Source organism: Pangasianodon hypophthalmus, chromosome 12 (genome assembly GCF_027358585.1).
Source record: "Pangasianodon hypophthalmus isolate fPanHyp1 chromosome 12, fPanHyp1.pri, whole genome shotgun sequence".
In the NCBI taxonomy this organism is placed as follows: domain Eukaryota; kingdom Metazoa; phylum Chordata; class Actinopteri; order Siluriformes; family Pangasiidae; genus Pangasianodon; species Pangasianodon hypophthalmus.
This window is the reverse complement of record NC_069721.1, coordinates 15,762,132-15,789,925: the sequence shown is the minus strand read 5'-3', so window position 1 is coordinate 15,789,925 and position 27,794 is coordinate 15,762,132. Positions and strand designations below refer to the sequence as shown.

At 39.4% G+C, this 27,794-nt stretch overlaps 1 protein-coding gene across 3 annotated transcripts; it reads left to right on the top strand.

Annotated features, from left to right (window-relative positions):
- Window positions 1-1,973: 1,973 nt before the first annotated feature.
- Window positions 1,974-25,253, top strand: epc1a (enhancer of polycomb homolog 1 (Drosophila) a). Of its 3 annotated transcripts, XM_026915170.3 has the most exons (15): window positions 1,974-2,248; window positions 6,158-6,250; window positions 15,375-15,534; window positions 17,433-17,578; window positions 17,909-18,115; window positions 18,419-18,567; window positions 19,357-19,504; window positions 19,719-19,877; window positions 20,042-20,131; window positions 20,327-20,475; window positions 20,904-21,271; window positions 22,373-22,482; window positions 22,559-22,706; window positions 23,110-23,458; window positions 23,589-25,253. In XM_026915170.3, exons 3-15 carry the CDS (start codon window positions 15,435-15,437, stop codon window positions 23,659-23,661), a joined length of 2,196 nt encoding a protein of 731 aa, XP_026770971.3. In that variant the 5' UTR covers window positions 1,974-2,248; window positions 6,158-6,250; window positions 15,375-15,434; the 3' UTR covers window positions 23,662-25,253. The 3 variants fall into 3 exon arrangements, with proteins under 3 accessions (XP_026770971.3, XP_034165228.2, XP_026770970.3); XM_034309337.2 differs by lacking the exon at window positions 6,158-6,250; XM_026915169.3 differs by lacking the exons at window positions 1,974-2,248; window positions 6,158-6,250 and adding an exon at window positions 7,784-8,356.
- The last annotated feature ends 2,541 nt before the right edge of the window (window positions 25,254-27,794 follow it).

The window sequence follows — 27,794 nt, the reverse complement described above, 5'->3', positions numbered from 1 at the left end:
GGTATTTGTAGCTATTCATGATTCCGTCCACCTTGATAAAAACTCCAGTTCTGCCTGAAGAAAAGCAGCCCTAAAGCATGATGCTGCCACCACCACGCTTCACCATAACTGCTTTTTTTGTTTTGCACCAAACATATCTTTTGGAATTATGGAATTATTATACCTTTTGGAATTGGTCTCATCAGACCATAACACATTTTATCACATAGTTTGGGGTGATTTAGTTGAGCTTGGATTTTTTTTTTTTTTTTTTGTAAGAAAGGACTTCCTTCTAGCCACCCTACCCCATAACCCAGACATGTGACAAACACAAGAGATTGTTGTCACATGCAGAGAGTACTTGTCAGATATTCCTGCAGCTTCTTTAATGTTGCTGTAGGTCTCTTGGCAGCCTCCCTGTTAAGTTTTTGTCTTGCCCTTTTATAAATTTTGAAGGTACGTCCTGTTCTTGGTAATATCACTATGGTGCTCCATTTTCAACACTTGTTGATGATGGACTTGACAGTGTTCCATGGTACATCTAATGTTTTGGAAATTTTCTGTACTTCTCTCCTGATCGATACCTTTCGACAGTGGAACACTGTACAGGTTTTGTAAGCTGTTTGTGGACCATGGTTTCAGCAGTCAGATGAAACCAAGAAGATGTGAAGAAAGTCCTACAGAAACAGCTGGTCTTTATTTGGGGTTAATCAGAATAATTCATTGATGACAGCTGTGTGATGTTTTGAATAATTACTTTTGAACATGAGATTGAATGTGATTGAATGTGACAGCTACATCCCCAATTACAAAAGGGCATACACACTTATGCAACCTGGTTGTTGTAAGTTTTTTATTCTTCCTATTTTTCCCTAAAATGTTTCTGGTTGTTTTTCACTTAATTTTTATACGTTGTAATTTCACATTGAGGGTGGAAAAAGTTCTGATATGATTTATCTTGGTTTCATTTTTTACATCACAAAAACCTGCCAATTTAACAGGAGTGTGTAGACTTTTTATATCCACTGTAGTCTTCAGCTTATAAAAACACAGCATACTGCCTAACACTTAAAATGGTTTTTCAGGGGAACCCTTACTAACAGGGAAACTCACTGGTAGGGTTTTACATAAAACCTTTAGGAATTCCCCCAAATACACAACTGAAAAACCTTTAAGGGTTCTAAATTTGACCTTTTTTTCATATTCGCAGTTCTGTTAAAGAAGTTACTAAACACGTTCATTATCCTTAGACTTGCATAGAAATAGTTCAGTATTTCTGTGTGAAACAAGTCTCTGGAGTTTACATTTGAGATTTCTGAACCAGAACAACCTATGTAAATTGAAAACAAATAGAGACAGCTATCTGTTTTAGACTTTTTTTTGTACTGTTGAAATTCTTGTGGCATCAAGTTCAACCCCACTCCATTTTTAGGTTTTCATATCAGTCTGAAGTGCTTCTGATAAACAATGGACTTATTGTGTTATGTGCATTAAATGGCTGCCAGGGTGAAGTAGGCAGCAGCAGGTCAAGTTGGGAATGAGTTGAAAGTGTGTACTTATTAAAGTCTGTCTGTATTTCTATCTTGATGATTCACTGAAATAGGTCTAGATGTGACTATTATTTCGTTCTGTTGGTTTATTTTCTGTTATTCTGCTTGCTTAGCGGCTCTGTGGTATACAGCACATGAGCACATAACTCTCCCCTCACGGTTGTCTGGTAAGCTTGTTGTTATGTTTTGTTTGCTTCCCAACCACATTCCGACAGACTCCGCCTCCTTCGCGAAGAGGTTTTACTGACAAGCAGTTCGACCAATAGATAGGGGCGTATGACAGTCAGTTAAAAGCTAGTCGCCAATCCTTGTGCAGGAGGCAGGATTTGTCTGAATGTGGTTGGGGGAAAAAACGTCACTTGCCGGCCGAGTGCTGCTGCTCTCTTACAGGTGATTGGTCAGACTGTGCGACCAATCAGAAAGCGTCTAATCGCTCAGAGAGAAGTTGTTAACCCTATGACTGACGACGAGTCTCTCAGCTGAAGTGATCATTAAAACGGTGTTGAGCTACTTTTTGGTCGACAGTTAGTGAGTGAAACTGATGTGGATCTTTGGTCTTTCTGATAAATGATCACCGGGGACTTGTGATGGATGAGAAAATGGGAGTAATGATTTTGCTGCAGAGCGTTTGTTGTGTCGGAGCTCTTGGTCTTAACTATGCAGCCGTAGCTTGTCATGTACAACAGAATTGTCACCGTCCACCCTAGCGGTTAAAATGGGTAAGTTGCTCTTTATGTGAACATAAGTCTTTTTTGAAAGGATAGATGATGTCTCATTCCCGTTAAATTTATGGTATACGGTTTTTCTTGTTTAGAAATGAGGTCGTGCCTGAGGAATTTTGCGAAACGTCGCTAGAATGAGCTGAACATTAGCTAGGTGGCTAACCTCGATAGGAATGTCTTGGCAGGTCCATGGTGTCGCTCTAACCTTCTATTTCTCCTTAAATGTCTAACAAGCCAAAAGTGACCAGTCTATAGCACAAATATATCTATTTCATGTTATTAAAACAAACAAGTCAACACCAGTTTGGTTGTAATTCTAAATATCTTTTTATTTGGCTTTTCTAGTCCCTTTTCTACAACAGCTTGCGACTTTTTCCCCCTCGACTGCCTGTGGTTTTAAATGTGGTTTAAAAAAAACTCGATATTGGAAAGCTATTAGGTTTTAAATCGGTATATTTCTTATTTTTACTTCCTCAAGATCGTTCCTATGGCTGTCTGGAGTGTGATTTAAGGGCTCTCGGGTTGTATTAGGGGACGTGGGTGGATATTTTAAACTTTAAGCTGTGTTTTCTTACCAGTTTATTCACTTTGCTTTACATTTCCGGTAATGTCATTTGCAAACATCTTGGCACGCGCGTCCAACTTCCTCAGTGTTCGGCGTCAGGAGGATGCACGCGCCAGTGTTCGCCGTAGATCAGCCACGTTGTTTCAGCATTCTGGCCCTCTTCCTAAAGTTGATCTGCTCTCATTTCGATGATTTAAAATGTGGCCGTGTAAATGACTTGGCCTCGTTTGCGATAGGGCCTCGATCGCTGTCTAATTATTGTCAAAAAGCGACTAGGCGGTGACGGCGTGAATGTTTGCTTCAGCTATGACACACAAATGCAGCATCGGGGATGATGATTGCACTATAAAAACCGACTTTTTATCATCGAGAGCATGGAATTGTTGTCGGATTGTTCAGAGAGCTTGATTTCCTTGTTGAGTTGATCCAGCGCCCCGGGATCGCCCCCTCTTTATGCAGAGCGCCATGGCATTATGTAATTACAGTAGCGAATTACAGACAGGCGGGACTGGAGCTGCTGCTGTGTTTGTTTAGTCATTCCCACATTTCACCGTCTTTAAACTGCCTTAGACACTTCACGATGATGTTTTTTTGATGTACTGATCTTTATGATCTAGTCCCCAGTTGGTTATTCCTCCTTTTCTCTACATTGCAGAGAGTAGCCCTGGCTTTTGGCCATGTCCTTTGGGTTCTAATCTCTGATCCTCGCCCTACACACACACACACACACACACACACACACACACACACACACAGCATGCATCTTAGTTCTGCCCCAGTTTACTCTGATGCAGTTGCAGTGGGGGAAGGGTGGAGGTGGCCTCTGGGTTTTCTGAGCCACACAGTCTGGGATGTGCTGAAGATTTTCTGATCAAGAGGCTTTGAAGTTTCTCTGGAGTTCAAGGATCTCACTGGATGAACAAGAAAAGAAAAGTTTTTTTTTTTATTATTGTGTTATTGTGTGGGAAGAAAATGGGAGGGGTGGGAAGGACAAGCAGAACAGGCAAGAAAGATTCAACTGTCAGACTTCCAGTTTTATTTCCCTATAATATTCTCATTCATTGTAGCCTAAGCTTTTTTTACTCAGTGAAGCCTCCTGAAACTAAAATTCACCAAGAGAGACAGACAGAGAAGGCCTCAAAATCACTGCTGTGTGTGGTTTGGGGAAAAAGCCACAGTGTCCCCCCCCCACCACCACCACCACCTTTTTTTTTTTTTTTTTTTTTTTTTTTTTTCCTTTTTTCTTTTTTTTTTCCTCTCTTCTCTTGATTGTAGTGTTGCATCAAACAGAGATAAGTTAAGCTGTATAAAATTGTAATAATTTATTCAGTCCACCTATAATACATACAGATTTTCGTGGCTAGTTTGTTGCAGGGTCAAACTTTGTATTCAGAAACAGATTAGATGAAATTTTATGAAACAGGTGCACACACTGCAAAATTTTTAATTACAGGCTTTGAGTGGAAGGTGGAAATAAAGAAAGCAGCACAAAGCCGACATTAGCGTTCTTCTGTCTTAGAGACCATGGTCCTATTGTTTTATAGGTTTCTGAGGCTCCGAACTTGGCCTAAATGAACATGACACAAAGAGAAATCACTGCCAGTGACAAGTTGCTTTTTTTGAAAAACCGTGTCCTTCCTATTTCAAGTGAATAATATATTTGAAAAATTATTTACATTTGGTCTGAGTGCACCAGGCCTGTGAGTCTTCTGTTGTAAGAGAAATCAATTAGTATATTGCATGTGCTCATTAAAAGGAAAGAAATACTCTCATAAGTGTTGAAATTACTTATTTGGTGGAATTTGACCAGTTTAGTTCAGTAGAAAGTACTGTTGTGTTTAGAAACAGAAATACGATGCCTTGCGTAAGTATTTCCCCTCTGAACTTTCCCCATTTTATAGTGTTACAACCCGGAACTGAATTGCACTTGAAATGGTATTTTATGTTGTAAATCTACACAGAATAGCCTGTAACATTTGGAATTGAGGTAAAATGAATATATTTTGCAAAACTATTAGCAATAAATATATTAGTTAAATATAAAATATTAAGTTGTGATTGCAGAAGTAATATCTGTAATACCTAAACTAGTTCTGGTGCAACCAGTTACTCAGAAGTCACATAATTAGTCAAACGCAGTCTGCCTATGTGCAGTTGAAGTATCATGTGATCTCAGTGTAAATACACCCATTCCTGGAAGGTCTCAAAGTTTGTTAACAGCATAATGAAGATCAAGGAGCCAACAGAACGAATATGGGGCAAAGTTCTGAAAAAAAATATCAAACAGGGTTTGGTTGAAAAAAAAATAAATCTCAACAAAATGAAAGAATATGGCACAACTGTGACTCTACCTAGAGGAGGCCATCAGCCAAAACTCGGTGACCAGGTAAGGAGGACAGTCAAAGAAGCAACCAAGAGGCCAAGGGTAACCGAAAGAGTTGGAAAGATCCACAACTCAAATGGGAAAGCTGTTCACAAGACAACCATAGCTTGGACACTACAAATCTTGATGAAATAGTGGCAGGAAGAAAGCCATTATTGGAAAAAAATGCCATATGAATTCCCATTTGGAGTTTACCAAAAGGCATGTAGAGAAAGGTGCTCTGGTCTGATGAGACCAAAATTGAACTTTTTGGCCTTGGTACAAAGTACTACGTTTGGCAGAAAGTCAACACGGCTCATCACCCTGAGAATACCATCTCCACAGTGAAGCATGGTGGTAGTAGCATCATATTGAGGGAATCCTTTGAGATTGGGGAAACTTGTCAAATACAAGGCAATCCTACAAGAAAACCTGTTCCAGTCTGCAAGAGAACCCGCCTTCCAAAAGGACAATGACCCTAAGTATACTGCCGAAGCTACAGTGGAATGGTTCAAGACAGAGAACCTGAATGTGTTAGAATAGCTGATTCATTGATTGAGAATGTGTGGCAAGGCTTGAAAATTGCTGTTCACCAGTGATGTCCATCCAATTTGACTGAGCTATAGCAGTTTTGCCAAGAATTGGCAAAAAAAAAAAAAATAAGGATCCAGATGTTCAAGGTGGATGGTGACGTATACCAAATGCAGACCTATCCTAAACTACTTGTGGCTGTAATTCCAGCCAAATGGAACCATTACGTGATGGGAAATGGACACGGGTCTCAGCCAGGGTACTATTAGTTCTGCAATCAGTTTAGAAACTGTACTGTACCGTACCATACGATCTGTTGGGAAAACACTACAAGTCTGATAATTCAGTACTAAAATGTGCAAGGATTGAAATTCTTCACATTTATTGCTTATATTTTCAGTCATTGTGCAAATCGTGCATCTAATCCAATTTTTCATTGACTGTGTAGGTCTTGGAAGGTCTGACTTAATGCATAAATTGGATATTATACTGCATGGGCTTCTCTCCATCTACAATATGCTGAGACTACACAGGCCTAAAGGTGAGAATGATCTATATTTAAAGAAAATTATCTTGGTCCTTATATGTTCTGAGATAATTTGATGGTGTTTTTGGCAGATCAGGATATAGTGTAGAACCTGAGAAAAGATGCTAATTTAATTAAAAAGTCTCAAATGATGCTTTTTTTTTCCACAGTAGTAACATCAAAGCTTAATAATAGAAACAGTTTAGGTTTTATCATAATATTTTTGTTGCACAAAAATTCTCCCCTTTCTCACAAAAATAAGAAAGCAAGAAAAGATCCTAAACTTATTTAATATGTGTAGCAGTTCTAAAAATTGTGACTTAGGACCTTGTGGTGCTGAAGTAGTTCACACAGAAAGCCACATGATACTCTGATTAAAAAAATCAAGTCAGTTTTGGTTGTTTTAGTTTTAGTATGCAGTGGTCTCCATGACCAAAGCTCAGTATGCAGAATGAGGCTCAATACCAGCTTCACAATGTCGTTTGTTGTTAATTATTGCAATATAGGGGCTTGGCCTTTTTTTTTTTTTTTTTTTTTACTCTTTTACTTTTGCAGTATTTATATAGCATTCTTTCAGAAGCCTGACCATCTCGCAGTTTCTATATACATCTTCGGTGGGTGTGTTGTTAAATCATGGCATTGATGTGTTCCCAAAAGGCTGACACATGACATGTTCACTAGTTTGTGTTGATAAATTGCAAGGCATAACTTAATGTGTAGCAATATAATCACAGTGCTATTTTTGTTGTTGTCCAGCTATGCCTTATACAAAATGACATGAAATGTAGAAACAAATGTTATGATTAACTAGAGACATCATTTCGACCAATTCTTTTAATCTGGTGTTTTATGATTGAGTACCCCTTTAATAAATAAATAAATAAATAAATACACACACACACACACACACACACACACACACACACACACACACACACACACACACACACTTCTCTGTAGCAATGGAGATGATTTCTTCCTCATTGAATCCTGGTCATTTCCGTGTTTGACCAGCAGAGGGCGACACGCGGTCTGCGTTTACACAGCTTCAGCAGTACACGCTTTAACGCTACGTGTACGGGATAATTCATTTTACCTTAATTATTTGTAGATTTTCATTACAGAAATTGTTATAAGCTCTAAAAGTAGGCCAAACTGTCTGGTGTATGACTGTTTCTCCAGTCCTATAGTACTGTATTTTTTTGACAGAGGAGGACATTAGTGTGTAATTTACACTAATTCTATACGCGATGGTTATTTCTGGGTGTATGCTGCTATAGCTCAGTTAAGATTATTTAAGCAAAAGGGTTTTTTTTTTATTGAAGAACAGTATTTTGTATCGGCGTCACATCGTAGCAGAATTAAAATCTAATAATAATATTAATAATAATAAAAATAATAATGATGACGATGATGATGATTATTATCATCATTATTATTATTATTATTATTATTATTATTGTCATCATCATCTTATTTAATAGATGTGCGTGTATATAAAGGAATGTGCAGTATAATTCAGTTTTGGCAGCTGAATAAAATAAATACCCCACCACACACAAAAGCCGTTTTTATTTGTGTGTGTGTTGCACCCCTTCCCCCAGCGCGGGGGCGCGCACGCGTGTTGAAGTGCGCGGGAATGAGTGACGCGTGAACGCGCGTCGCAGGAGGAGGGGGTCGGGCCGCAGGAAACAAACCCACAGCTAAAGAGTTTTTAATGTCCGCCATGTTGGCCATGGCGCACTGAACCAGGGAGACAGAGCGGCGCTACGGCAAAATCACACCGAGAGAGAGCGACCGAGCCCCGGGCCTTTTCGGCTCCGTTCTTCTCGCTGGACGCGTATTTTTCAAACCAATCCGAAGACTGACTCCGAAGACCGACACAGATTCCTCAATGAGAGCTCTAACAGTGTCATTTGGGAATCTAAAGGGACATTATATGTTTATGTTGCGTCTTTCGATATAAAAATGAGTAAATTGTCGTTTCGGGCGCGGGCGCTGGACGCTACCAAGCCCCTACCCGTCTTCCGCTGCGAGGATTTACCAGACCTGCACGAATATGCCTCTATCAACCGAGCTGTGCCGCAGATGCCGACGGGGATGGAAAAGGAGGAGGAATCGGTACGTTTCTAAGACGCCATGGATCACTTTTACACACAATTTCTATATTTTTTTCGATAAAAGGAGCGCCTCAGTGTCGCCTGCGCAGGTTTTCACAAAATGGCCGCCGCTTGGTTTTTTTTCTCCGCGGTAAATCTTATTGTTTATGTACCCTGCGGTGAATTTTTCAGACCGTGCAAGAACATAAAGACGTTATCTTACGATTTTGGGCAAATTATTCGTGTTGTATCGTGGTGTTTGACTAGCAATCGGCTTGCAAAACACAAAGGAGTCACGTGACCAAGGCTGAGCAGCCATTTTGTTGGAGCTTGGTCGGAGGAGCTGGTTGGGGCTGTAATGACCGAGAGCGAACAGCAGAGGGCGGAACTGAGCTCACACACCCACAGCACATCCACATGGAGCACTGCGCTTCACATAAGTACTAAATTCAAACCAGTGCAGCAGGTTAGAAGCAGGTCTGAAAATGCCTGGAGTGTACAGGCACTCATTTCCAGATCTCTGAGTGTATGGCAAGTGCTTTAGATAACGTGGATATTTTGTTCTTGAAGTAATAGGAAAAAGTTGTCTTTAGTCATTCTTCCTGAGGCTTGTTTTTCCTTTTTGACAGTTAACAGCCTTTTTACAGAACAGTAAGAAATGGTCTGTGAAGTGTAATAAACTGAGAATGTAAGTTTTGCCTTTTTAAAGAGAAAAGGACAAGATTCCTGTAGCAACTTCCAGATAAGTCCAATTCATTCCTGATCCAGCTCAAGCACAGCTAACCAGGGAAGTGATTGTATTCTCTTGATGCATCCTGAGAGTTTTTGAATGTTGATCTGTGGTTATTTTTTGACCATCTTGACTAAACCACTCGAATCAGTGTCATGCAATACGAAAGCGTGGACGTTTATACTGAATAACCATCAGTTTAGTAGACTCAGTTTTGAATCAGTCACGCTCCCCTCAGTAACACAGAATCAGGCGCTTATGAACACTTCTGCTATCTTTGGGGCTGGTCACAATTCCTGCTTCAGGTGAAACACCTGCTCTGTGCATCACACTTTATTCAGGGCTTGATAATTAACTGACTTTATCAAATGAGATGTAAGAAAAAACTTAATTGTTGTGAGTCTAAAATGATGACTGTACAGATGCAGAAGCAAAGGTTCATAGATTGGACCCTACTTTCTAGGGATGTAACTATCTGATGAGTGTTAGCATTAGGGCCTTAACTGAATCAAGATCCAGTGATGTATTTTATGTCATGCATGTGTTGAGATGTTTACTGCCCACATAAATCTTGCGTATGAGCACAGGATAGAACTTGTCTTAAGACTGCTGCCATCACCATGTATGTTTCACAGAAAAGTGAAAGAGTCCCCTTCTGACATTGGTATATTATCCCAAAAGTGGAATCAGTGCATTCTGCTAGTTGAAGATATAGATGATGAGCAAATTTTGCCCTGTTTTGGAATTTTTTTGTATTGTCATTTTAATAATAGTTTTAAAAACGCAAGCTTTATGGTCAGCCCACTTGCATCAGGACCCCAGGTTAACTGTCACTGGCGTGCGGCCCACGTGCATCAGAGCAACGCGAGTGGTTGTTATTGGACTGATGAACACACTTGTATTTGTTTGCTGTTATTTCAGCATCTTGTTCATGTTTCACTTGCATTTTTGGCTTATGCTAGTGAGCCCAAACATACACCCGTACAGGAATGAGACACAGCATGAATGCAAATTTAAAGTTGTTCAGTTCACTTTAAAGCTCCTGTCAACATGATCAAAGATTATTATTAATGTATAACAGTAGATATTTATTTTTGTAGCCTTTCATGCATTTTTGTTGTAGCCTGCAATCCTGTACACGTATCGCTCAGTATCAGGTTGGCCCTGTGACAGCGCATAGTTGGTCTTTTTCTTGAATTGAGGAAGTGGGCTGTTAACGTACAAGCAGGCATTACTGGCCATTTTACACCTTGCATAATGCCTGTTTTATTTATACTGAAATCAGAAATGAGAAGCTCATGAAAGAAATCCATTAGTGCCTGGCTCACAAGGTTTTAATCCACTGAGTGTAAAGCTGCAGTTTTCATGACTGTCCCAGAGTGCACTATTAAGACTTAACACAAAGTTATTTGGGATGGCTCAGTTGTTAAAAAATGAGTCACAGCAAAATAAATTTCAGGGCACGCACTACCAAGAATGGGTTTGTGCTGGGCTGTTTATAATTGATGTACTATTTTTTTATTTGTACCATTGCAGAATTTCTTTTTCATTTGGTTTTTAAAGGAAACTTAATTAAAAATTACAAGTTAATGGGGAGGGAAAAAGTAAGCAAGTAGAATAAAATGCAGAATCTTCATCAGTCTCTTCAGTGCAATATTTCTGCTTTGGGTTGTGACAAACTTGTGATGGTAGTAGTGTGCATGTGTGAAAATGGTCAGGAGATACATTCCCTACAAGAAGTCCTGGGTCCAGGCGTACAAATGATGAATTTCTTAGAAAGGTGAAATGTCTTGTTTCTTTGTCAAGAAGAATTTTAGCACAATTTACGCAGACACTTCTAAAAAAATATTTTAATTTATTTATTTTTTTATTATGGCTTTAACATGTGTTGTACACACAGTGTGGGCAGATAAACAACACCCAACAAAGCCACAGAGATGTTGCAGGTCACAACAAAGTTCTGACATGAGAAAATTTAATCAGAACTTCGAGTAGTGTGAGCAGTGTTAGAATCTGATGTAAATATCGGAAACCTAGTTAGCATGAGCAGTTATAGACTTCAGCATCACCATGGACTGGTTGCTCAGTGACCAAAGTAAAAATAAATTGAAAGCCCATAAAATTGAATGCTGTCTGGGGGACAAATGGTGGTGTTCACGTTCAAGTCAATGAAGTTGTGCCTCAACAGCAAAATTGAGCATTGCTTGAGAAAATGCCTTTGAAAATACATTTGATTTAAAATATTCAGCATTATAAAATTACAATAATTTTGAAAATTAACAATGATAATGCTTGCGTGATCCATGCAGACTTTTAGGCGTGTTTAGCGAAATAAAAGCCATGCATAAGAATGTAGTAAAATGAAACACAGCCAAGCACTGACCCATAAGGGGATGTGTCTGAAGGAGCTTTTCTTATTTTGCCTTGGTGATTTTTTTTTTTTTTTTTTTTTTTTTTTAAAGCTCGGATTGAATTAGCACGGTACTGCTGCATAAATTAAGCATGTGCCATACAGCCATATGTTTTTTTGTGTTAGTGTCAATGTATTGTACGCATTTGATGGATTCACCATAACTTTTTGGTCCACCAATTACTGCTTTGTAACTTGCCAGAAAGCCAAAGTGCTCCCAATCCCCAGCCTTTAAAGATTTGGGGGTGAATCTTCCAGCCACTGAATGTAGGATCTACTGAGTGTATTCGTTCATGGAACGAATTTTTTATCGGTTTTATTTATTTATTTATTTATTTATTTTAAATCCCTGTAGCCTCTCCTGGTTCAAGATAAAGTGAAAGCTACTTTTTCATAGGTGGGCGTGTGGGCTTTACTTTTAAATATTTAGTTCACGCCGACTAACGTAAGCAGTATTTTATGACAAATAGCCTACTTTATCATGCATGAGTGTTGAATGTGATGTTTGATATGCAGACACATCCAGTCCAGTGAACTGATCTACTTATTCTCTCTGCTATTCTTTATTTAAGCAGCTTTATTAGCACTGTTGTGAAGCTTAAAACTGTGTGCTTCATTAACAAATACTGTATAATGTTACTTGTAAACGTTGCTACTCCTTTTGCAGTGATGAGTTTGCAGATAAGAACTTGAAATTCCTGTCATTTGGGTATGTTGTAGAACTACAGTACATGCGTACTGCTGTTATGTATCTGTTATGCATGTATGTATTTGTTCTGTTATGTAAATATAAACACTTCCTTTGTTTGGGACTTGCTAGTATTTTGAGTCTGGTTGAATTGACATCAGGTTGTGTTTTGTCAGATTTGGCAACCCTGCTTCTGATGAAATGCACTTAGTAGTTATTGAAGACCGTTTCGAGGCGCATGAAAACCAGGTGTGAACACTGTCTTGACTGTCCAGTAGTTATCGGATCATCTGAGACAGATGTTAACGCCAGGTGTGAACAGAGCCTTCATGATGAGATTTCCACTATAGCGTAGAGAGATTTAGTACAGTAGTTGGTGACAAGATATCTCTTGTAAAGAAGGGAGAGCTCCCTTTACGAGTTTATGAACATATGGCTTACGTTACAACGTTCACTATACTGTGAAATGTATGTATTGCTTATACTGTGTTTTGATATTGGTACATTTGTAAGGAGTATCATGTCTTTACGTAACAAGCTGATATGGAGTTGGAGGATATGTTTGGACACTCCGTGAAGGGTTTGGGATAGAATGTAGTTTGTGTGCATCTCTAAATCAGTATGTGATGCATCACCTCACACAAGTTGTTTCCTGCACTGACTGTCTTTTTATGGATAGTTATAACGTATGTAGGATTGTCACTCAGGCTACAACTTGCTCATTATGGATTAACTTCATGTGTGAAAGGAGTTACTTTTTACATTTTAAAACCATATTTAGTGAATTGTGTGTGTGTGGATATACATATATATATATATACACAAACACACACACATGAGAGAGAGAGAGTGTATGTAGATATGTGTGTATTTTCTATTGTGATGGGAAACCATCACGTGGAGGCTGTACGAAGTTTGGCAAGACGTCTGTTTACATTTTGGGTTTGAATCATTTCCGTTATTTCCTCTGTAGGACCGAGTCACGAGACAAATATAATCAGTACTGTTGACATTGAAAGCGTGTGGATTGTATCATGTTAAAGTTTAACAAAAAGTAATGTCTTGAGGTCTGTTGGATGGGTGTAGACATTATTGGGAAATAATGCAACCACGTGATCTATGGTATAATTAGAAATTATTAAATGCCGGCACTGGTGGTGAGGAGATATTTAAAAAAAAAAAAAACTAAAGCAAGCCAGGTTTACTGCCAGTGTTAACTAAGTATCTATCTATAAAACCTGTGTGAGCAGATAAATTATCAGATTCAAATATATCTTCAAGCAAGCAGTGGTCTAATTATGAATTAATTAGAGTGGTATTTTGTTATATTTTGCAGTCCTGTATTTTTCTCTTCTCTTGAGCAAGCAGTTGAAGATTGTCTTAAATGTTTATTTTGGAGTAGCTGAGATGCTTTATGTCATTATGGAGACTGGGCGAGAGGTGATGGAAGTGTTCCAGTTGGAGTTGACCTGCTTTTCCGCGGTTCCCAGGCAGAATGCTGAGCCAGAGTAAATAGGCAGCCAGGGCTGCTTTAGTCAGCTCTTAGTGTCCTCCTTCAGGGAGCCGCAAGTCATCCTAAAGCTGCAGAGTTAAAATAGGCTGATGAAGAAACATCGGTATTGGCTGTCTTTTCTTTGTCACATCTGTGTAGGTGGCACTATCATGAAATGCATGGTTAGCATGTAGCTGTGCAGGTACATTCTTGGAAATCCTGGACAGAACTCTTAGACTTTGGCTTGTTATTTAAATGGATACGATAATATTTTGGCTATTTATTGCAGCTTTCTATTTCTGAGGATTTTGGTTTTTATTGAGATTTAAATAGCTTTCAAGTAGCCAGTCAAACTTGCTGATAATTATAAGATTAAATATAGTAATTTTGTTAAAGTGATGCAAATCACAACCCATTATTATCAGTGTTTAAAAAAAATCACAGACCCCCTGGTCATGTTCCCTGGACCCTATTTTGAGAAGTGCTGGTTTACAGGAGACCAGGATGTGGACCCAAGTAGCAAATCCAGTACCTCTTGCTTTAAATTGTGCAAACATCTTATGTTCAGTATTGTGCCAAATGAGGTTTATTAACCAAAAAAGTATGACTGTTCATTTAAAGGTATAGAAAAGTAATTAGTTTTTTCCTGGTGAAAGTGTGTGGGAACTCTGACAGAGCAAAATAATCCATCAACTTGTGTGACTTGAAGTAAAGAGCATGATTCGGCCAACGTGAGTTTTTCTTTTTCCTCAAGCTGTGCCACAGGTTGAAGTTAACAAGCTGATAAGTTTCTAACTGCATGTTAACTGCTGGACTACAGGGATGCAGATGCTCATCCTGCTGTTTAGAGACCAGAGACAGCTGCGTTGTCGTTGAAAGTTTGGCTTCAGTTAAATCAGTGTGTCAAAGGTGCTCTGACCCTGGTCTCTGCTAATTGTTTTGTATTGGAAATTTTGCTGCAAAGAGATGAGTCATGAGTCAGATTGTGTGTGTGTGTGTGTGTGTGTGTGTGTGTGTGTGTGTGTGTGTGTGTGTGTGTGCGTGTGCGCGGGCAGGAGAGAAAGATATACCAGTTGGGTGTTTCAAGTTTGGAAGTAACACAGCATTTGCATTTAGGCATTGTATTTAAATATGTACTTGATAAGCTCTTCTTTTACCCACACATTGACTGCATATTCATTTTATGTTGGTGCAATGAGGCACTGCAGTGTTATGCAGTCATACGTTGAGTCCTCCACCAATCACCTTGTCCACCAACAAATCATCTGTTTCAGTTTATAAAGTGAGCAGATGGAGAAAGATCAGGTGCACTGGGCCGTTATATGCTACATGGTTGCTGAGCATTGAAAGCACTAAAGATGGCAATCTTCTCTTTTCACTTACTCTCTTGAGACTGAGAACGCTGGTAACATGTCATTGATATTCGTTTTCTGTGGAGTATAGATGGAATCATGGTTTTCATTAGAACAGGGGTGAACAGAGAAATCACTGTTTGACTTCAACCTGAGCTTAAAAACGTTCGAATCTTCTTTGGTGTATGTATTAATAATTCTGATTATGGTCTAATAGTCCTTCAATCCACGGAGGAACGTTAAGGAAAAACCAGCAGAGCATAATTTGTTTTTGCCATTTAAAAATCATAATTGTAAATGTTTTTGTCAGCTTAACCTGTGTACTGAAACAGTTTGTCCTAATCCGTGTGTGTGGTTTTTTTTTGTAGGAGCACCATCTCCAGCGAGCTATCTCAGCACAGCAGGTGTACGGGGAGAAGAGGGACAACATGGTGATTCCCGTGCCCGAAGCAGAGAGCAACATCTCCTACTACGAATCGCTGTACCCCGGCGATTTCAAGATGCCAAAGCAGCTCATTCACATACAGCGTGAGTTGGCAAGCATTTGGGCCTAAATATGAATGTTAATTAAGCAGGAGGGCAGTTAGTGAGTCCAGCAGTAACAGGACTGCTCATGAATGCAGAAGCAAGTTTATATGTGTGTGTGTGTGTGTGTGTGAGGGTTGTTCATGTTGCAGATGCACATAGGGTGTTGTTTGGAAGCCATCTGCCTCTTGCCTTTAAGCCCTCACTTTAAGGATCTTCTTTGTGGGATGCCATTGTTATAGTAATTACTAAGGCTCTGTGTGAAGAGTGCTTGTTGTATAGTAATCACCATTTGTCCATCTGTCCACAAATTGTGTTAGGGTATATTCTCACACTAGCCGGGTTTCCTCTTCTGCAAGCACTCCAACCCACCCACCATTTATTTGTTTGTTTATTTATTTATTTGGAAAGTGTTGGTCCAAATGTGTCCAGTTTTAAAAAGTCTCCAACAACTCACAAAAAAGAATCTAAACCATATCATTATTACTCAGTCACCTTAACCTATATTCAAGGTCATGTGGTTGAATAATTACAAAATATTGTTTTTCAAGCTATGGCCATGATCGTTACATACAGTAAACCTGCTTAATGCCTGCCTGCTGTTTTTGTGTTACCCTTTCAAATATTTAAGATAGGTCAGTCACAAATTGATAGTTTTTGTTTTTCTCAAACAAAACCAGTAAGCTTATAAGATCTAAACGCCTCTCCTTTAAAAGCTGAAACCACCTGAAAACTGCAAAGCTTTGGTGTTGTCATCATTTATTGTGGAGAAGAAAATGTGAAGAGGTTAGAAGTACTATCTTCTTACAGAAACATGATTTATCTCATGCATTTTAAAAGACATGTAAATGTGGATAGATTGATACTGAATTTTTTTTATTATCTTTTTCTGTGTGTTTATTTAGTTTTATCTAGCTGAAAATTCTTGGGGCTACTGTTATGTATAATGAGTTTTCTGTGCTCTTCAGCAGCATGTCCTGAAAAGCATTTAGATGGAGTGCTGTGTGCTCCCTGGGGGAGCGTGTTTATCATACGGATGTGTAAATACATCCATCAGGAAAAATGAGTCCGTTTTAATAAATATTTTCATGATATGTTGTGCTTGTGGTTTACAGCAGATAGATTTCTTTGCTGCATTTCATTTTTGTTTAAGGAGCTAACCAACTGCAGTATTTTAGTGCAGGTCTGTCTACAGTTTACTGTTTATCTCAAGTAAAAGCGAGAGTTCTGGACCTTAGGTTCATGCTGTACAAGGGAACCATCATGTACCTCTGTTAGTTGTCTATCTGGTTTATGCTCATGTGTGAGTAGAAGAGGGTGTCTCTGGCTAGAATCCATGTATGCATTAATAACTGGAAATGTTAGAGGAAATGTTAGAAAAAATAAGAGGAAAAAGGGGTGCATGAGTATTTAAAAAAAATCAGAGTGAGGGAGGAAATTACAACAGATTCAACCCTTTCCAACTCAAACTACAGCTGTCTGGAGCTCCCGAAATGCCCACACTGTTACATTACTGACTTGATTTTGTCATTTTAAAATCACACTGATACAAACTAGTTGTGTTGCCAGATATAGTATACATACTGATGCCTTGTTAATTAAGCTACAATGATTATAATGTATTTGGAGAATGTGGTTATTCCCCTTCTGGGAGCTCCCATAGTTATCTCAGTTCAGTGTGTTTGTGTAGTCCCTTGAGACATGTTGCGGATGCTCGTGTTTGTGTGTTTTTGCCCTTGTCATAATTTAAGCAAGACTTCCAAAGAAAACATTGGAAAAATGCCCTGTTGGAGGCGGAAGCTATTGAATTCCTTGTTAAGCACAGAATGAACCCTGTACTGCGTGCTTGCATTCCAACTCATTCTTTTTCCTTTTTTTTTTTTTTTTAAATCATTGTACAGCTTTCAGTCTGGATGCAGAGCAGCCGGATTATGACCTGGACTCTGAGGATGAGGCATTTGTGAACAGGCTGAAGAAAAAAATGGAGGTGGGGGTGCTGCAGTTCGAGCAAATGATTGACCGGCTAGAGAAAGGCAGTGGCCAGCAGGTATCATCATTTGTAATGTCTTACAATAAGCTCCAAGACTTCACTTTTTGAAGCCAGAAATTAAATGTTCATTGTAGATTATTGTTATTGTCAAGATCAGCTCCAGATGTTCTATTTAGTTGAAAGTTCTTATAAATGAAAGACAAGTGAAGAATGTCCTCAAGAGTTTTTTTTTTTCAATTCCTTATATATATATATATATATATATATATATATATATATATATATATATAATTTTTATTTGTTTATTTTTTTGTGAAAAAACAAATAGCTAATTGTTATTGCTTGGTGAAATCTCTAAGTACGTATCCCATGTCACTGGCTTTTCAGCTGGTGACTTTGCAGGAAGCGAAGCTCTTGCTTAAGGAGGATGATGAGTTGATCAGGGAGGTGTTTGAGTACTGGAGCAGAAAGAGGAAATCGTGTAAAACTGGATCACTTGCGCCAGTAGTCAAGCAGGAGAAGAGAGATTGCTCCAGCACCAGTGACCCCTATGTGGCCTTTAGGCGCAGGACCGAGAAAATGCAGACCAGAAAGGTGAGTGTCCTGAGAATACTTATTTTTTTAGTTAAGTGAAAACGTACACTCCTATTTAATCTAAAGTGTTGCTCGTTAATAGATAGGTATCATAAACTTCTGTTCTGTATTTCACTGTGTGTGCAAAGTAAGTGAAAGGACTCCAGATTATCTTGCATCTTCCTAAATGTCTTACCTAATCCTGCATTTCAGGATTTCAAAACTATGACGAGTATAAAACTTTTAAAAACAGAATTTTCATAGATCCTCAGTCCATAAGCACGCATTTGATGGATAACTTCTTTTCTTGGTTGTTTATAACAGAACCGTAAGAATGACGAAGCATCATATGAGAAGATGCTGAAACTGAGGAGAGATTTGAGTAGGGCCGTCACCATTCTGGAAATGATCAAGAAACGTGAGAAAAGCAAACGAGAGCTGCTGCACCTCACACTGGAGATCGTGGAGAAGAGGTATGACACCAAGATACCAAGAATATTATTTGGTTTGTCATGTTTCCAAGCAAATGATCAGTGGTGGCAGAGTTAGCATCACACTGAACAGTCACTCTCTCTGTTAGTAAGAGTGTTCTTAACTTTACAATGTGTTTAGGAAACTAGATCCAGTTGCTGAATTTAAAAGAAGGGGGAATTTGGTTAATAGACTTTTTCCTCCAGTGTTCCCAACGGGCTCTTCCATACCTCACACGGAGCCTGACTTCATATTTTGAGTAACTTCATGTTAACAGTAACTTCAGCTATTAATTACCTCGCTGTTGTTCCATGTGGGTGAAAGTGTAATAGGATAAAGTGTTAATAAGCTCTGTATTAATAAGCTCTGCCTCCAACACAAACGCACATAAAAGTAACAAGTTTTATGGTCGAGTTTCTAGCATAGCACATCATGTTTGTGTCTTCGACAAAAAGTCACCAAAAACCTTTCCACTTGAGCTGTTGTCTTCTTTTCTCACAACACACAAAATATATAAGGCTAGTGCCTTTATTTTCTCTTGACATATTTAAACACAAGATGACTGTAGTAACCAGTAGAGTTTTATGACTGCTTTGCACTGTACTTTGTTTTGCCTGGTTTCATGAGTGTTTTAAGATGACGTGTTCCTGATACTGAAAAGATAGTGTGTCATCTATGCACGCTAAATAATCTCCCTAGAAAGTAAGAAGTGTTCACTAGGCAGCCAGGACACGCCTATGCTGGTATGTGTAGCGCAGTAGAATTCAGAAGTGTCCGTGATGTGTCTCCAGGAACAGCATGCCTGACTTTGGTGCTGATGTCATGGCGGAGGCACTGGCCATGGCCAAGCCCATTTACAAGATTCCCATCATTCCCCTACCCAGCAGCAGCCAGTACCGCCACCAGGACCATGTTGAGCTCAAGGACTATAGGACTAAGGTCAGGGTTTATCTGATTCTACTGCAGTTATACCTGGGTTAAGTAATGGCTATTGCAGTGTCTGTGAAGTAAACGGCTAGATCCATGAATCATAATTTCATAGTTCAGAATTAACAAAATGAGAATTTCTTGACATCATTTGTTATAAAACAAAACTACACAAGGTTCTCGTGCCCCCCCATTTATTTATTTGTTTGTTGGTCCACTACTTCAGCCCGAGAAGACTGAGGTGGTCCGGACAAAGAGGAAGTATGAGAAAAAGCCCAAGATCCAGCCATTCTCCACTCCCCAGCAGTCTGGCTCCCACCTATTCAACCTTAAAGACCTCAACCAATACGACTTTCCCAGCTCAGATGAAGATCCTTTCTCACAGGTATGAGCTTATACACACTGAGTGTGTGCATAATTGCATGAAGATTCCACATGCATTTTCCTTAAAATATATTCATGAACTTTTGTGCTACCAGTTTCCTCTGAACACACATTAACTCTTTAAATTGGTTATACTGTTTTTTTTTTTTTTTTTTTTTTTTGTAGATGCATTCTGGGTCATCAGAGGCTGAGGAAGAGAATGACCCTGACGGACCTTTTGCTTTCAGAAGGAAAGCAGGCTGTGTTTACCACTCTGTATGTCCCTCCCTTCTCCCCCAATCTGTATTTATTTTTACTTTTGCTAGTTCTTTACTCATTTTTTTCAAGATTGTATTCACATATCAGAAGGAAAAGTGTAATTGAACTGTAATTCATCCCATTTACTGATATTGCTTTAAAATAACCTGTATACATCTCTCTCTGTCTCTTTCATGCTGTCTCTCTTCTCAGGCTCGTTTGGATCAGAGGGGAGGCTGGCCATGGTGTAGTGAGGCTGAGGGTGGGTCATGTGATCCACGATTCCGATATTCTCTCACCAGCCTTCCAGCACCACGCTGTTGTCTGGGGTTGGCACGACGTCGAGTGGGACGAGGTGGCAGGCAAGTCTCTCTGAATCAAGTGGCGCGTTTCCACCACAGGAGCCTTTTTAGGAACTTTTTCAAGAACGTGCATACAGTGGCATGCTGCTCATAGGGGAGAAAAACTTGAAGTGTGTGTCCTCTATCAAATATAGCTGGTGCTAAATGCTCTGTGACAAATGTTACACCATATTCATATAATAAAGCAGAAAAAATGATCACAACTTTGGTCTCAACCTCCTCTATGTTTGTCGTTGCTGTACTTTTGCCACGTTAAAATGTCATGTCTGGTCACGTGCATTATTTTTAAATGCTGGTCACAGTTCCTGCAATGAGTTGGAAACTTGTCATTGAACTGTATGTTTCTGGTGCAGGACAGTGCCAGAACTCTTTACTAACTCGTAAGTGCTTCTGTCTCAGTGTGTAATACCTGTCTCTGTGATGTACAGAGTGCTCCTGGACCGGGCCCACTCGGATCTTGACAGCATTTTCCACAGTCTAGATTCCCACATAGAGGAGGATTTGGCAGCTTCTGCTTCTCCTCCTCTCTCAGAGAGCTCCTCTTACAACAGCACCTCCTTCCCCACCTCGTCAACACAGACTTCTACTTCCTCACCTGACCTGAGGCAAATCCTACAAAACATTAAGACCTGCCGCTGGAGACACTTTAAACCACGGACACTAAAAAGCCAATCAGACACAAGGGGTGGCATGTCCCACTGTGGTCTCAAAGGCTTCAGTCGCTCCTTAACCACAGCGTTAGGATCAGGCATTAACACACCAAACAGAGGAGCTGCTACTATAAATTCTTCAATGGGTGAGTTTGTATGTATGTACTCAGATTCACAGGCTCTACACCTGTTTCAGTTGTTGCCTTTAATACTTTTCTTGGAGAAGAATATTCTAATAAAACTGAGCAATCTACAGTCATGATATTTAGTTTTGGTTCTGAGCTTTTGGGACAGTGCCTAATAACAGAGCATTAAACTGGTGGTACAGAAATTGTATATTTTCTCATTTGTAACATTGTTAATCTCCCTTTCCTTTGACTCAGTGTGTGGGCATAATTGGAGAGGAAGAAGAGTGTGTGGGTTGAAAATTAATTTGTGCAAATTGTCTGGTGCTTGGTCATGCTGTGGTATCTTGGGAGGCTGTGACTAGCAAACCCACTTGCAACCTCACTACTTTGTTTTATGTGTGTTGTGTATTTACATCCCCATCAGTATTGTGAATTATTTGGTATAAGAAAAAATAAAAGTGAAAATGGTTTGATTTTGAATGTGAAAAGGAAAGGGGAAAACAGATTGTGTGTGGATTTCTCCCTATTCCCAGAAGCACAAGCTCAAGTCTTGATTTCACTTTGAACATGAACCTCATTAAGCAAGTGGGTGTATAATAAAAGCATTTTATATAAGATTGCAAACGATCGAGCCGATGCTAATGCTGTTGAGGTTAAAGGGCTCTGTTTCCACTTTTATCAGGAGATGAAAAGTGCAGGGAGAGTTAAAGTTCCACCAGATACAGAGCACAGTCTCATAAAGTGAATGGAGTTGTATTGGTCCACATGATAAAGTTGAGCTAATAGATGTTAGAGAGTTGTTGCTCTGTGTTAATTAGATCTCAGCTGTTTATGCTTGTTTTAAAAATGAAAGAACACAGAATCAGTGTGGTGCTTTCTATAAATAAACTGTGCCGTGGTAAGGAGTTTAGTACAGAACAGCTTTGGCATAATATGCCACTTTTACATTTTTTGCATTTTAGATGCACAAAAAAACAGCTGGTCTACTAGATGCCTAATGCACAGGCAGACTGGTAGCAATTAAGGGGATAGGAGGGTGAACACAGACATGCTGGATAACATACTTTCATGGTAATATTTATGCTTTGTGCTAATGATTGTCGTGTTTGTGTTTATCAGTGTTCACAGCAGAACAGTTCCAAGAGCACCAGGAACAGCTGGCTCTCATGCAGAAACAACAGCTGGAACAGATCCAACAGCAGGCCAGCGATGTCTCCAACAGCACACAGGTGTGTGCGAGTAAAAGACCGACATAAGGCAGACATTGAATTTTCATGTAATAACTTTCTTTTCATTTATCTTTAGTCTCTAGTTTCTGCATCTAAGACGCTGGATTCAGCCAGTGCCCAGTTTGCAGCCTCTGCTCTGGTCACCTCTGATCAGCTGTTGACCCTAAAAGTCAAAGAGGATGGTGTTGTAGGAAGTGGAGTCAATGGCATCCTCCAGGCCTCAGGTGAGAAGAATGGACAAACATAGATTATTTTTCACCGCATTTTATGTCAATGTTGCAAAAAAAAAAAAAAAAGTGGCACAGTAGCAAAAAATGGTTAGGGTTGCATATGCCATTTAAAAAAAAAAAAAAAGCACATTTGCTGCTGTCACTACTAGCACTACTACCCTGACCCACGTTAATTCTGGTTTTCATGTTAAACGTTTGATAAGCACAGTACACAAAAAGAGGTTGATTGGGTAAATTTTCATGTCTAATTTTTTTTCCCCACCCCTTCAGACAAAACAGATTTACCCGGAACTGGCCTTTAGTGGTCTGTTCAAACAAAACCATACACTTTGTGTCTGCTGATTACTTATAATTATTCTGTTGTCTTATTTTGTCGACTGTGTTAATTCTATTCCAGGAGTTTACAAGGGCTTACAACACTCTGCTACATCTCCTTCAATGCTCACAAGCCCGTCACCAGTGACTTTGACCTCTGCCCCTGCTAGCTTACCTGCTTCTAACAGTACGAACTCCACCACCACTTCCATCCACAATACACACAATCCGCTCAGCAATCATGGGAACAGTACTGCAAACTCCACCCCTCAGCTTCTGATTGGCAACAATCTGCGTCTGAGTGTTGCCACGCCCCAGATCGCCAGCCTCAACTCTCGCCATCTGCCCAGAAGTCTCGGTGGCATGCCACCTGCTGCCTTAAAACTCGCAGCCGCTGCTAGCAATTGTCAACTTCCCAAAGTCACCACTGGGTGAGCGCGCATACGCACCACGTTTCACTCATTAACTATAGATCATTTTAAATTTCATCGTAGCATGTAAATTGTCAGGGTAAGAAAACAACATTAGAAATACTGATTGTATGTTTGTCCTTTTTCTCAGGGAGAATCATGAGCAAGAAAAGCAGTCCATCAACAGTATAGCGGAAAACACAGTTGCTATGGAGGTGACGTAGTAACCGTTGCCTGGGCGATCTTTTCCCTGCCCACTACATTCTTTTGGTGCTGTGCACCAATCACTTTTGGGAATGCAAAGAGACAGCTGGTTTCCACAGCAACTGTCAGGCCTTGACAGCAAATCTCATCTTTTTTCCCCTTTTTAATATATATTCATTATTGTTAGAGAAAATTCATATGTAAATTATGAATATGGCAAATATTCAATGTACAGTAACTGCATATTTGTATTAAAAAAAAAATCCCTCCTCCACCCCACCAAAATCTTGTATATATGTTACTTGAATCCAGATTTGTTCATTTGTGATGTTTTGCACTTGGGAAATACAGAAATTAAAAAAAAAATTGAAAAAAAAGCAGAAGGGGAGAAAAAAATAATGCTGAGAGTGAGCGTGAGCCGTGTTGCGGGCGAGAGTACTGAGTCATTGCATTGTGCATGGTGAGGAAACCTGCTGTTTTACCTATTTATTGTGCTGTGTTTACACTTTTCTTTTTCCATGAACACTGTACCATCATTTGTTCCCTTGTTGTAGGTGTTTGGGTAGCTACAGTTGTGTGTCGGTTGTATTTTTTCTTTTTTTTTTTTTTTGGTTCTTCTTTTAAAACCTTGTGAACAGCATCAGGTTCTTCATTCTCTATTTCTGATGGGTCTTTGCAAATCATATGAGTGCAACTTTTTTTTTTTTTTTTTTTTATGTATCCTGTTGTCTTTTTAAATATCCCCCTTTATTTGTGTTCAGTTTCCTGTTGGTTTTGTTTAGAATGGGCTTTGGAGTATGTCACTCAGAGGGTTTGGGAATGGTGGGTGGGGTGGTGTGTAGGAATCTTCCATTTAATTAATAATCCCAAAACAAGTGATAGACAGGTCATGAAGTCTTCACTCGGAAGCATCTGTGGCTTCCACCTCAACTAAGCACTGTTTTGTTCTTTTGTTTTTTGTTGATGTAAGTAACGATTATTGCTGCTTTTGTATAATTTCAGTTCTTTTTTCATACTCTGAAATATATCTTCCCCCTCCCTTAATAGTTTCTTTGTATAAGAGACAATTATTTTTGTATCTTTTTTTTTTTGTGTGTGTGTGTATTTTTGTTTCTGTTCTTGTGGTGAAGCGACTTTGTGCTTCGCATGGTGGAAGACTTTGTCCTTGTCAGTACCCTTCACTGATGAGCGAATGCCGATGACTGTCCATTCTTACTGTGCCCGTGTCATTATTTCAGCTAAACGGCACGTGAGATACAGGAGCAGGAGGAGTCATCCAGCTCCAATCTCCAACAGACTCCAGACTATTTCATTTCCTAAAACCACAAGTTAAAAAGGTGTGCCTTCCTTTGGGAATATGCTTCTTCATCTCTTCCATGAAGAGGATGGCTCTTGGGCAAGGCTGCAGTTCTGTGGTCCTGTGTTGTCCAGAGCCCAGATCTCCAATACTCAATCCACTGGCTGAACTGAACCACCATCTAGTCCAACCTGGTGGCTGACAGAATTAAACTATTGAAAAAAAAAAAATCATATTGAAAATCAAGAGGGGAAAAGATGAGACCATTCACACAGAAATCTGATAATAAAGCCCAGGTTATTATATGTGATAAAAGATCTTTGTGTGCTTTTGTTCAAACAATGGGTGAATGAATATTTACATTTTTAATCTCGTAGCATAGTTTGTTTAATCCCAATTTTCCACGCCCACTGAATTCATGTATTTATTTATCTTCAGTAACTGCTTTATCCTGGTCTGGGATGTGGTGGACACTGAGCCTGTCCCAGGAAAAATGGGAATGCACAGTGATCAATCCATGGCAGGATTTCACGCATGGGCAGTTCATGGTAAACCTCCACAGAATGGAATGTTTTTGGAGGAAACTAAAGTATTTGATGAAAGTCTACACAGATGCAGCGAGAACACGGGAAACTCCATGCCGACTGTAAGCTGGACCTTGTCTTTTGAAGCGAGTGTAACCTGGGTTTCTGATCAGGTGTCCAATATCACTTAATGTGTTTTGATGCTTATTAACAACTTTTGCTGTTGATCCATCAGGCTATGGTTAATCCCTGTGTACTTGCCCATAAAGGAATGATAGTTGCATTGAATACATGAAAGCGACAGAATTCTGAAATTACTAAACTGATGTGTGGATCAGCCATAACATTAGAACCATGGTGATGGGAATAACACTGATTATCTTGTTACAATGGTATCTGTCAAGGGGTAAGGTATATTAGGCAGTAAGTGAACAGTCAGCTCTCGAAGTTGCTGTGAGAGTTGATCTGAGCGACTTTGACGGGTCAAATCATGATGGCTAGATGACCGGGTCAGAGCATCTCCAAAATGGCAGGTATTGTGGGGTGGTAGTACCTGCAGTGGTTAGTATCTACTGAAAGTGGTCCCTTCTGGTCCGATCCCACAGAAGAGCTTGGTGCGTATGGGGCTGCGTAGCTGCAGACCGGTCAGAGTGCACACACAATACCTACACAATATTAGGCAGGTGGTTGTAATGTTGTGGCTGATCAGTATATGACTAAATATATTTTGTCTTAATTTTACATGTATGCTATGAGAGCGAGGAGGTGCTGGTGGTGGTGATACGTTAGGTATTCTTTATATATTTGCTATAAAATAACTTGCGGAAAGCCAAGGAACGCTGGCAATTTGCTTTTCACAATTTATGCTCCTAAAAACAAACTTAGAAGGAGTGGTAGTTATTTCCATAGCAACTGTAGCTTATGGCAGGGAATAAATGTCATTTTCCTAACAGCTGCTTGGTCCAAGGCCTGTTTACAGTCCTGAACTTGTTCCTGAGCATGTTAGCTGTGCAGCATGTTACCATGGTGATGTAACCCAGTAAAAATTGAACCACCATTGTGAAAACAGAAAGTTCTCAATAAGGTCTAACTAAGCTCAGGGATAGCTAGCTAATCAATATTCGGCTTTGTGAGACAAGACCTGGAGCTCAAGCTAGAGCCCTGGACCAGCAGCACTACCTGTTGTGCAACTGTACCACCGCCACACTGAATTAATAAATTAAAAAGTAAACAAATACATATTTCAAAATAACACTGCTGGTAAAAAGCTGTCTCCAAAGGACCAGTCTAATTACTTTCTCAGTTTTTATTGAGTTGAAATGTAAACTGCCTGGAATGCAGAATGGAACAGTCACCGCAACTTAAAATCACCTTCCTCTTGGCTAAATTTAATAGTTAATCTTCCTCCTCTTGTCTCTAAGTCTGTTTCCTTTCCACTTCAGCTCCCAGCCTGCTTTGGTTCTTGTCTGTTGTGTCCCATTCGAAATTTTAAAAATGGCATCTTCTCAGCTCATATGAATGGGTAGGACTTGCTATCATCAGCTGCAAAGGATTTGCAACTAAATACAGCTTACAGGAATTAAGGGTGATATAAAGAGGGCTCAAAGGCCTCTATAGCTCAACTAAAGCTAAGGTATTCTGTACTTTTAAGCCCTTAATCATTTTGTTTCGTTTTAAATCCAATGTGTTGGAGTAAAGACCTACAACAGAATGTCAGCTTATGTGGAAATTTGGGACAAATAAAAAACTAGTAGGTTCTTTTAAAGGTTCATGAGTCATAGAAGCACTTCTTTGAGCACTTTACCTTTTATATATTCATGCGCTCAGATTTGTCATGCTGGTTCATTTTAAATCTGAAACTGTTTATTTGAATAGACATAACACATGCTCTTTAATTATTTTGAGCAACTGCTTAAAAAGAAACTGGAGTATATATCTTTATCTTAAACGTATATGATTGTGTCTAAACTCATGTTTGCCACCATATATTCAGTTGACTTATGTTGTGCTTATGTAAGATCTGACATTAGTTCTTATTCATTATGCCAAGATCATGATCCCTGGTGAATTTGTGTGTGTGTGAGAGAAAGAAAGAGAGAGAGTGAGAGAGAGTGATATATGACTCACTTTCATGGCCAGAGGAGTTCCACTCCTTGTGTTGTCTGGGTTTGTGGTCTGTATTTCTTTATAAGAATGAGTGACCACATCACACACACACACAGTTATCTTACTATCCTTTTAATTCCGCTAGTTAATGCTATGCTTTACCTAAATCCTTATCTTCACCTGAGTAACCCAAATGAAACCCTATGACTATTCAGATTTTTTTTAA